Source organism: Hydra vulgaris, chromosome 10 (assembly GCF_038396675.1).
Source record: "Hydra vulgaris chromosome 10, alternate assembly HydraT2T_AEP".
Taxonomy (NCBI): Eukaryota; Metazoa; Cnidaria; class Hydrozoa; order Anthoathecata; family Hydridae; genus Hydra; species Hydra vulgaris.
In genome coordinates, this window is record NC_088929.1 from 22,442,957 (window position 1) to 22,455,000 (window position 12,044).

General features: G+C 27.5%; 1 protein-coding gene across 4 annotated transcripts in view; it reads right to left on the reverse strand.

The window, feature by feature from the left end:
- Window positions 1-355: 355 nt before the first annotated feature.
- The window catches only part of LOC100210111 (centromere protein J), a 30,201-nt gene continuing 18,512 nt past the window's right edge, over window positions 356-12,044 (reverse strand). For 3 of the 4 annotated variants that reach the window (XM_065807526.1, XM_065807525.1, XM_065807524.1), the window contains exons 9-17: window positions 11,773-11,931; window positions 11,507-11,555; window positions 4,969-5,021; window positions 4,480-4,538; window positions 4,284-4,356; window positions 4,063-4,203; window positions 3,835-3,908; window positions 3,512-3,707; window positions 516-788 (exon numbers count right to left, since the gene is read on the reverse strand). In XM_065807526.1, coding sequence (XP_065663598.1) covers window positions 654-788; window positions 3,512-3,707; window positions 3,835-3,908; window positions 4,063-4,203; window positions 4,284-4,356; window positions 4,480-4,538; window positions 4,969-5,021; window positions 11,507-11,555; window positions 11,773-11,931 — 939 coding nt within the window. In that variant the 3' untranslated portion in view covers window positions 516-653. Of the gene's footprint in view, window positions 789-3,511; window positions 3,708-3,834; window positions 3,909-4,062; window positions 4,204-4,283; window positions 4,357-4,479; window positions 4,539-4,968; window positions 5,022-11,506; window positions 11,556-11,772; window positions 11,932-12,044 lie in introns of all 4 variants that reach the window. The other variant, XM_065807523.1, reaches the window with a different exon arrangement.

Sequence of the window (12,044 nt, forward strand, 5' to 3'; positions counted from 1 at the left end):
GTTTAAGATTATTATTTTTTTTTCTTAACTTAATGGATATTATCTTGAAAGAAGATACTTAATATTTGAAAATACAAAATAAACTTAAATATTTTTGATTTATCAATAAAAATACATTGTTTATTTAACTATAAACAATATTGAAATTATCAAAACTGAATTTGTTTCATCAATCAAAAATGAATTTGTTTTTTTATTATAAAAGACTATTTAGAAGTCTTATTCTTGAATAATTAGAAATTTTGTTTTACAGAAGTGAAATTTAATTACTCAATTAATAATAAAAGCTCAATTTTTATTTTGGACATGTTCAGTGACGGATTTTAGTGTTTGAGATTACCTCAAAGCAACAAAATTCTATGTTTTGAACGAATTTATTTAATTTCTATTAACATATATATGTATATAAAGTTAAAGAGCAAATTTTTTTTCCTTAATTTATTCTTTTGAATTTAGTTCTTACGATGCTTAAATGACGTAAGAAATTTCAAGGTAACCAAAGCAAATAAAAATGATTTAGGCGTAGTTGCTCAATTCGTAAAAAGAGATAAACTTTGCTATAAATTAAACTAAAATAATTGTTCTAAAATTAGGAAAAAGTTCTTCTATAATTCGTACATTATCAAAGGTTGTGTTGAGAACGACCTTAAAATTTAGTCTGTTTCACCAGTATCAATTAAAAGATTTCCTTGTTTATCTTTTACCCTCAGCCTTCCGTTGGAGTACTTTGTCTCTTGTCTTCCATCCTCATATATAGTTTTCACAGTTCCGTTTGGATACTCACGCTTCTAAACGTTAAAAAAAAGATATTAAGGTTTAGATTATCATATATCTTCAATAAAATTTTTAACTAATATATTACTAATTAAATATATTAAATGTATTACTAATTAATTAAAACTAATATATTACTAATTAAATAAATTACTATTTAAATTTATAAAAAAAAAACTGAATTTACAAAACTCTTATGTCGTAAAGGTATGTCATTTTGACATCAAGCCTCGCAATCGTGCAATCAAATGAAAAGACTGGAGGCGACTTATTTTTATAAGTTTATTCTTTTGGAAACATGCTCAAAATAAAACATAGAATAAAGGATTAATATTACTTATTCTTTAATTTAAAAAAAAAAAAATAATGATAATAATATTTGTTTATTGAAACAGCATCTTCAATACCATTAGTGTAAGTTCTTACCTAGAACGCGACGTAGTCAACTTTATATAGTTTTTAATAAATTAGAAAAGAATAAGTTAAAAAATATCAGCAAGCATGACAAATTGATAAAGATTTGTTTTAAATAAAAAGCTAGTTAAATTTGATAAATTTCTTAACGTTTGAGATATTGCATAGATTTTTTGCACAAATATTTTTTTAATAAATATTATAGGACGAGTATTTTTGGTACTTTAAATGACAACTCCGCGCATAAATTAAATTTGCAGAAAAGCAATAAAACTTTTAAATTGTTCCTGATTAAGTACTGGGTTCGTTTTCAAAGATGTCAGGTTTTCTTCAAAAAAACACAACACAATTTCATCCTTTTACAGACTACGGAGATATAGATAATTTGTTTAAACAAGACAATATGATTAGTGAGTTTAATTGTAACGCTCTCAGTTTCCCAAAATGTTTTCAATCATCAATTAAATGCTCTACTTCACCAAATATAATTATCATTAAACGATTACAGCATGGAGTGTTCTGACAAGTTTCTTTGAGTCATTCTGAGCATGACCATAGATATTTCCATTTTTCATATCGCTTTTCACATAAAATGGTTTTTTTAACATATACCACATTCACCATTATAAATAAAAAAAAAAAATTTTTCCCTTTAACATATACAACATTAGCCATTATAATTTATGAGCGTAGGTAGTAGAAAGTCATTTGTAAAATGCTTATAATAATACTGGAGATACAAATATATATTCAAATGCTCAAACAATAATATCTGGTGGGTGCAAAGACTATTCAAGAGTGGTAGTTTTTGTTGCAAATAATTCTTCTTGTAGAACTTTTACACTTCTACTAGAATACCTTATTTAACCCCTCTAAGAACCCTTTTCAACGTTATAGAAAGTCTGGCGATAACCTTTTTTTATCCACCAAAAATCATTAGCTTGCCAATCATCAAACAAATTATCACTTCTCATAACAAAAGTAATGGTTTGGGTCATGCTATGATATAAACCATTACTTTTATTGATGATCATGATCAGATCTCACTAAAACTTTTATCTTGTACCTTTCTACATCCATCTACATCAATCACCATTACCATGGCACATTACCACACCATTACCATCACACATTATTACCATTACATTATTTTTGCACTTTTCACTACTACCATTAATCTTTTTGTAATTTTCTTCATTAATGGTCTTTCAACAGATGTTTTTTGTATCTCTGCTGAGAATTGCGCTTTATAACCTTCTGGATTTTGGCAGACACAGTAGCTTTTATTTCTTATTGGCTCCAAGCATCATTCTACCTTCTCTTTTTTCAAAGAAGTCAATTAGTCATTCAAAAATAAATTGCCTGGCACTAAGGTCTATTATTCTCAAAGACTTAGAATATTTGAAATAGAGAGGTAATCAATTCTTTGATTAGCTCTCTAAATCTCTTATGCACCATTTTATAGAAACTGGTTGTCATATTTGAGCTGATTTTTTTAATGTCTTTTCTCTTTTAGACAAGGCCCAAAAATGCCTCATATTTATTGTTGGAGCTGTACTAGTTACCAAGCATAAGCGTCTGTCCCATTTTTGTAAGGTTGCATCTTTTTCTTTTCTACAAAAACTACTACAGCCACTGCTCAAGCAAGCTTTTATCTCTTGTTTCTTAATCAAATTTGGCGTGTTTTCCTTTACTATAACTGTTTTTTGATATTCTAAAAATATTGATTTACCTAGATTTTTTCTTTTCACATTACTTCATTGGAATTCTCTCTTGCCTTCATGCTATCCATACATATATATATATATATATATATATATATATATATATATATATATATATACATATATATATATATATATATATATATATATATATATATATATATATATATATATATATATATATATATATATATATATATAAAATATACATTACAGTTTTTGAAAGTATTTTACAATTAAGTGATAAATTTATGGTTCATGGCTGATGATTATAAATTGAAAGAAAACTTAAAATTTATCACTTATGTTGTAAAATATATAGATATGATATTTAGATAAAATATTTAGATATCAAATTTGTAAAAGATTTTAATAAGTAAAACTTTTCTTTATCAACATTTTATGTAAATAAAAGTCCTAAAAACAAACAACTTTAGATAAGTTTAAACTTATTTTTATTATTATGTAACCTTACACCTCTGGCTTTATACTCTTCACAGCTTTTTAGTTCTTTTATCTCACTTCTGTAGTTACGCACTAATTTTCTATTAAAACATAAATTTATACCTATTTCACTCACAAAACATTTACTCAAATACCTTATAGTTCATAGTGTGAGTCTCTCTTTGTCCATTAGGGAATACTATAACTGTTTGACCATTAATTTCTGTCCTTTGAACTGTACCATCTGCAAATAGAGTTTCCTCGCATCCATTTGACATTACCTTTTTTACTGTTCGATCAGGAAATGTGATCTCAATTTGACCATCTGGAAAACGTTTTTCAACTTGATTGCTAAAAATTTATAACTTTTATAAAAGTCAAATGCAAAAACATAAAAATAAAAAAAATAAAACTTACTTGGATAACTAAATGAATAAACTGAAACTCACTTATACAAAAACATGAAAATAAAACTCACTTGGGAAACTCGAGAACCTCTAAACCATCAGCAAATGTTGTATGAGTCGTTTGTGATTCAGCATAATAATATACCTTAACATAATAATATTAACATAAAAACATAACAATATATAACATTTTAATATACCTGAGAAAAATAATTATATACATGGTTTTGTTTTTTAGCTTGAAATACTTTAAGCAGTGTTTTTTTTTTTGATATGATAAAAATGAAAAATGAACAAACCATCCGATTATCTGGGAGAACTCTTTTCACATCTCCATTAAAAAACTTTATTGAAATTGTCTTTTCATCAGCACTTACAACTTTTTCTGTACCATTAGCAAACGTAATTATACGACTGCCATCAGCCATAACACTTTCAATCTTGAAAGCACAAAATAGTTAATGTTGCTCTTAAAACATTGTTATGAGTGCTAGATTATAACAAAATAAACCATGCTAACCTTTCCATCAGTATGTTTAATTTGCTTTCCTCTAATAACCCGGTGGTTACTTACTAATAGTGGAGTCATTGCACTGTAATTAAAAAGAAAAATAAAAACAAATAAACACTTGTATGCATACTTATTAAACAATGAAAAATAAATTTCTCTAATTTACTTAAGAAGGGATTTATATTAGAAAAAAAAAGAAAGTTACATTGTCTGATCATTTTTTGCACAATCACTTTCTCTTTCTTTGATGGGTTCTTCTATTTCCTTTGTAAAATAATAAAAGTCATTAACTACTTCTTGTTTAAGTTACTTAGTAAAACATAAATTAAATGCTTTATAAATGAACTCTAATTAAAAAAATAAGACAGCACTTTATTAACAAAAAATCAATACCAAGTATAAAATAATAAAACCACAATATAGATATAATATTATAATATTTAACTTAAATTTAACTTTAATTTTAACTCCAAAAAAAAACTATTTACAATGATATTTTTTAAACTTGGAAAATGATCAATGAAAAAATAATTACTAATGATTAGAATTCAATAAAAAACAATAGATTGTTAAATACAAAAAGTAACCCTACAAATCATAATTAAAAATAATCAAAAAATAAATAAATAAAGGTAATCAAAAGGTCATCAAAATGTAAATTAAAAAAATTAAAAAAAAAATAAAAAATACATACATATTTAGGATTTTCAACTATGTGTTTTTCCATAAAACATCGTTGCTCAGTGTCTAAAAATATATAAGAAATTAAATTTCTATTTTCTTTTCATTATAATTTCATAATATTCTTTTGACACTTTTAAACTTTTACATTTAATTCCCCTTTCTCTGCTATCACTAGTTACTTGCAAAGAATAGTTCTTATAATATACCAACGCTAAACTTCTAAGAGAGCTTCTGGAACAATTAAAAACAGCAGACAAATTTCACTGAACCCTGATGCACTTTTACTTAACTTCTATGTTATTTATCATGATTACTCATTTTACACTTTTCTTTATTTTTAGTTAAGCATGTGTTTTGATTTCTTTGTTTATGTACAAAGATCACAATATCGACTTATGTTAAATCGATAAAGATATCACAATGTCAACTAATGTTTAATCTATAAAGATATCACAATTTCAACTAATGTTTAATGTTCAAGTATGCAACAGTAGACTAGTGGTACCTCCAACTCACAATCAAGAGGTTCGAGGCTCAAATGCACCCTACATCTCTGAAAGTACCACATTCAACCTTTTTTTCTGCGCAGAATCTTGTTTAACAAGATTTATGTTTTAGAGATTAGGGTTAAGAATTAAAAAAAAAATTAAAAATTAAAAAATTTAGTAGCCTCCTAGACACTTCACTTGTTCCTTCTGGAGCCATAGGGAGGTGAATGTAATTAAAAATGAATGACACAAATGAATGCAATGAGACCTGATTTCTTCTTCGCACAAAAATTAAAAAACCAAACATGTATTTCCTGCAGGTTAAAAAACTAATTTTGGTAATAGAGAAAGCCATGCAGACTTTTTACTCATATAATAACCTCATAGATTAAAAATCTTCAACAATAATTTTAAAGGCATAAATTGTTTCTCCTATATTGATATATTTTTAGCTTCATTTCTTAAAAACGCTTTATTATAATATGACAAGTATAGAAGTGAAACTTTGTTTTGTTTACTTATATACCATTACATGTATACCTCACTGTTGTTTGCTATGTACCACATATGGACATATGTACCTATGGAGTTTATCTTAGTTTGTTTTATGTACATATGAATATAAATTTTTCTGAAATTTAAAACTTGATTACTTACAAAACTCAAATTCTTAAATATTTAGAGGCTGTGTTTCCAAAAACATTTAAAACCTTTTCTTACAGAGAAATGCATATACAGTGATAAAAAAAACAGTCACATAAAGTGCCTTCAAAAAAATGAAAGTAAAATTAAAAACAAACAAACACAAAGTATACAAATTCAACTGCTAACACTGAGTTCAGAGTCTTGGTTCAGTATGCTTTCTAAATACTTAATTAAAAATTGCACATTGCACAAGATTTAAACATTTTGCATAAAAATTAAAAAAAAAAAAAAAGAACTTTAATGCCAAATACCAAAATAAGAAAAGAAACAAAAAGACAACCTTAGTAGATGCTAACTTTGCAATGGGCTGTATATATGGTTTCCATGAGAATGGTATAATGGGTTGTATTATGAGAGGTTAGTAGTGAATGATAATCCAAGAAGACAGAAAGTAGAGGACTCAGTGAAAGTGTTGCCATTCCTCAATACAGAAATGTCAACAATACTGTGATAGTTGTTTGCAGTAATAAACTGAGTTTTTTAGGAGTTAAAATTGAAAAGCCACTGCAAGCCTAAAGCTGTTACAGAAGAAATATCAGATTCAAGATTGGCTGCCTGTTCTTATTGAAGAGAGAAGACTTTTTGTCAAGACAGAAGTGTAAAGTTGAGTTGTCAGCAAATAAAACCACTTTAGATGTAAGGTGTAAAGAAGATCATTAATGTAGATAAGAAACAATAGAAAATAGTAGAAAGAACCTTGTGGTATCCCAGAAGTTACTGGATATAAAGAGTGTTGGCCTTTGAGTATGACTTAAATACTGTGGTTAGAAAGAAATGATTTAATAATCTCAAAAACTTTCCAAGATACACCATATGAAACAAGTTTTTGGAGAAGAACAGCATGCCTAACTTTATAGAAACCTTGTGAGATGTCAAAAGCAATAGCCCTTCCCTTACTGCCACCATCTAATACACAATAGAACCACTCTGTTCTATTGTGCATTAGATGAAGCAGGAAGATTAAAACAATTATTGATTGAGAGAGTAAGTAATTGACTCAAGACAAGAAAATTTTTTGAGTATTTGTTGGCTCAAAAACCTTGCTAATAATAGAGATGAATCAATAGCTTGAGAGGTCAGAGTGTTTTTCAGAGTTTTTTAAAATTAAAACCACAGATGCCATTTTCCAGCAGGCAGGAAAGCAAGATTCAGTCAAGCACTTATTAAATAATTTAGAGAGAGTTAAAGAGATTTTCAGAGAACTTTTGTAAGACCATGACAGGAATGTTGTCTGGAGTACAAACTGTAGAAGAATTTAATTGAGAAATGACTTAAGCTACGGAAGCCAGAGTGATTTGGATGTCTAACATTGAGTTAACCTGTTTAATAAGAATGACAGAAAAAGTGTGGCCATTTGCTTCAAACTAGAGAAAAAGCTTTTTGAAAAGAGTTTTACCTTATTCTTAGGAGAGGTAATAAGATCAGCCCCATGATATAGAGCTGGAATGTTAGGCTTACCTATGTCAATAATACTGTTGAAGATTTTCCAAAAGCCTCTAGACCCAGAGATAAGATACAAAATCTATTAAAGTGGGAATAATGGAGTTTAGCATTAGCACATTTTTATATTGATTTTTTGCAATAATAAAAAGAGATTTGCTCTAAAAAGAGAGATATTCTTATAAAAAAGCAACAAAGAGAAGCGTAATGAAGTAAAGAAGTGCTAAACGAGACAACCAAAAAAAAGTGCTGGTACTAAACGGAAGCATATAAAAGAATAGTCAGAGGACTCTGATTTCATATGCAATCATCACCTTTCTCCCCTTCACTTTCCCTCCTCTCATACAGTAAAACTCTTTTTAGATTTTAGTTAGACAAGCACTTCCCAGTTAGCCATAAATACCACAAGATTTTAAATAAAAATACTCTAAAGGTGAGTTACAGTTGTATGCCAAATATCAAATCAATCATTAATTTTCATAACCATCAGGTAATGAAAAACAACACCCTAGACTCCAATAAACATTGCAATTGTATTATTAAAAACAAGTGCCCTTTAAATCAACAGTGCCTTGTAAATAACATAGTGTATCAATAACAGAATTGATGAATTGAATGGTAAGCCAAGGTTAAGCATGTGACTAGTGGAGTCCTTGCGAATCAAAGGATAATGGACATTAACACTTAGATTGAAGATGAAACAACCATGAGTAGAGTATCCAATACAGGTCAAAAAATCAATACCGGTATTTTGGTATTATAAAAATATAATACAGGAATACCGGTATTAAATATTTTAAATTTTTAAAGCAAAGTAAATAAATTTAAGAATCAGGAAAACTTAAAAAGAATGCAAATTTATTGATCTATTTGGTAGAACCTTTATCTTTTATTCCATGAAACTAACCTCTTAAAAATACAAAGAGCATCCAGAGTTTTGTCGTCCATTCTGCACTGCAACTTGTTTAAAATAATACCGGCAGCAGAAAATGCTCTTTCGGATTCAAGGACACTTGATTATATCAAGTGTCCTTGATATAATCAAGTGACTAGCAGAAATGCTCTTTCGGATTTTAGACACTTGATTATATCACCAGTGTATTGTGGTTGTTTCCCAACAACCTTATAGTTTATTTGTTTACAAATGGCCTTGTACATGTCTTTTTTTATTGATTTCTCAGAATTTTTTCCTTTGTCAATCTCAACTTTGCTAACCTCAAAGTGAAGAATTTCCCGGGCTCATTCTTCAACAGTAGTGCTTTGATTCAAAAGTCCCTTCTGATTTACAATGCCCAAAAGTGAATTGAGATTACTCGCTTTTGATGCACGTGGAAAGTTGAAACTTAATAAGTTTGAGTTTCTAATACCATCTTCTAGACCTTTATGCAGATAAGAAATTAAATCAGACAACTGCGTTCTTCTTGAAATAATATGTTGTTTTAAAGCACTCATAAATTCTATGCTCAATGATGACTTAATTTCACATAACCTGTCAAACATAAATGTCAATGCTGCATCCACAGAAATTAAGTTAGCATCCTTGCAAAAAAGTGACTCAATGGCTAATTTTACTGGCAAAAGTGCTGAGATAGTAGCTGAAACTGTTTCAAAATCAGTTTTAAATCTATATCTGATTTTTGAATGCATGACTTTAATTTTTAAAAATGTTCAAACATTGCTAATAGGCTATTCCATCTAGTTTTGGAATCTGCAATTAAGAAGTATTCTTTATGAAATTTGAGCTTTACATAATTCTGTAGTACCTCATTTTTTAATGGTGAATGTTTGAATATTTGCACAATTTTTCTTACTTTTTGTATAAGGGGAGCAATTTGACTATGTGTTATTTCTGTATCTTGTTCTTGTATATCGTAATCCATCACTAATCCTTCCTTGTATGTATTTGAAATATTTTCAAAGGCACCACAGTTTTCTTGCTCTTCGACATCTGAATATAAGTCGAAGTCTATTGATTTATTCATGCAAAAGGTTCTTTCTTTGGTTGTTTCTTTTTTATATAGAACATCTACAACTGCAAGTTGAATTGCATGGGCCAAAAACAACTGTTTTCTATTTTTTTTGGTTAATCAATATGGTCTAGTTAGTCAATATGGTTTGTCATTAGAAAAGAATATTGTTTGTTTTGTAAACAAAACAAACAATATTTTTCTCTAATGACAAACCATACTGATTCTATTTTTTACTTAAAAGACACATTTTTCTGCAGGTAAACCTCCATTGATTCGGAGAAGTCCTAAATTCCAAAACTTTGACTCCGAGTGAAAATTCACATTCATGTATCGCCGGTTCCTTAAGGAAGTCCACTCAAAGTAATACTAAAGCCTTTTCCATTTAATTTATATTCTGATAATTCTTTAATTACTAACTGTCGAATAGTTTCGCTATAACTAGTGACAATTTTTTGTATAGTCATAGCAGATTTTGGAAGTTTCTCACTTAAATCTAATGCTTTTAATGATTTTCGAAGATCATCGGATGTTATGAAAATTCTGAATGGAAGCCCATCAAGTGCTGTCATTCTAGATAAGGTTGCTGCCAGTGAGTCTTATGTAGTTTCTTAAAAATATTTAGTAATTTTTGGAGGAGGCATATCAGATATTGAACTAAGAGGTTCAATAGCATCTCATTTTTGTAATATTACATCATGCTTTGTTTTTAAATGTGTATGAAGGCCACTTGCTGAGCCACCTGCTGTTTTTATAATTTTTGCATACTTCTTACACTTTGCACTATGGCCTTTTCATATTTGAGCAAGAAAAACCATACAGAATATTTATCTCCACCTTTTGAATGCTCAATAAAAATTTAAATTTCACTCTCCATCAGCTAAATTAGAATATTATCTCAATTTGTAAATATGTGTCACATATTTTATCCGCACAATGTTTATATCAGTCACATAATGTGACTGATATAAACATTTAATATTTAAATGAAATGAATTTAAATAAGTTTAAACTTAAAAATTTTTTAAACTTACCAAAGTTGTTCTTGGTAATTATTTTAAAAAAACTATCAAAGAATTAGGTATATAAAGATTTTGTAATTTGTAAAAATGTGAATTTGTTTTTTACTTTTAGATCCTCGCTGTATAACTAAAAATCAAGAACTCAAGAACTAAAGAATGTTTAATGCATTGCTTTAAAGTATACGCACTTATGATTGTTTCAAAAAAGAATAAAAACAACAACCCGTAATTATAAACCTCCTGGAAATTTAAATGATTTTAAAAACGAGTCAAGTAATAATGAGGAGAGTTTCATCAAAGAGTTGTCAATGAATCAGAGTTTGACAACTTTACTTTATTAGTTTTTTACTCAAACAAAGATTTTAAACACATGATAGAATAAAAAATATTTTAAAGATAAGCAACAAATGTTTACAAATTTTCGTATATTTATAATCTGAAATACGACAATGCGATACGACTCAAAAATAGTTACATTTTAATATCTACTTAAATGAAATTTAAAAATTTTAATATATGTACTTTCAAAATATTAATTATTAATAAGCTGTTATATCATTAATATAATATATCAGCACAGATTTTTTCTGGTAGATGTCTTAAGTTCTTTTAAAAAATAGTTTATATTTCAAAAGATTAACTAACTTTGCAGCAGGGGAATTTGAAACCCCTTTTTTTTAACCTTAATTTAACCTTAAAATATTATTGAATATTAAAATAAGAGCTGTTAGTCAAATACAACACATGGTGATTGACTCATTTCACAGTTGTTGATCAAGCATCTAATATTTTAAAATTCACATTTTTATCATATATTTTTTATTTAAAAAAAACTATTATCTTCGTAAAAAGATAGATTACGTGTTGCAACATGAGAACACTAGCAAGTGATTGTGTTGACACATCACTTAAAAAATAAAACTCACCAATCATAGAATTAGGTGCAAATGTTACAACTTTTTCTTTTTTTTCATTCTAAATATTGTCAAAACTATTTCAAACCAAACTTTTTAAGCACAATATATAACAATAATAAAAAAATAACATGAATAAAAAAATCTAAGAGCAAAAATAAGTAACATAAAAACATTTCAGAATTCAATAACTAAATATGAACTAAACTAAAGAAATATGAACTAAAGAAAAAATAATTTAAAATCATTATAAGTTTTTATAAAAATGAATTTTCAACTTTTTTAATTCTTTGTAGTCGCTCTTGTTCTAACATAATAATCTGTTTTTGCAAAGATGTATTTTCTTCTTCAAGCTGTGATATTTTTGATCGAAAACGAACTGCTGCAGCATTCCAGCGTTCCTCTTTAAATTTTATATCTTCTTTTAGGCAAGAAATCTAAAAATTGAAACTGAAGCAAAATAAAGAGAGTAATTTTGTCATTTAAAGTACTTTAGATCAAGATCAAAAAAGTTAAAAAGCAAATTTTCGTTATAATATAAAGAAAGAAA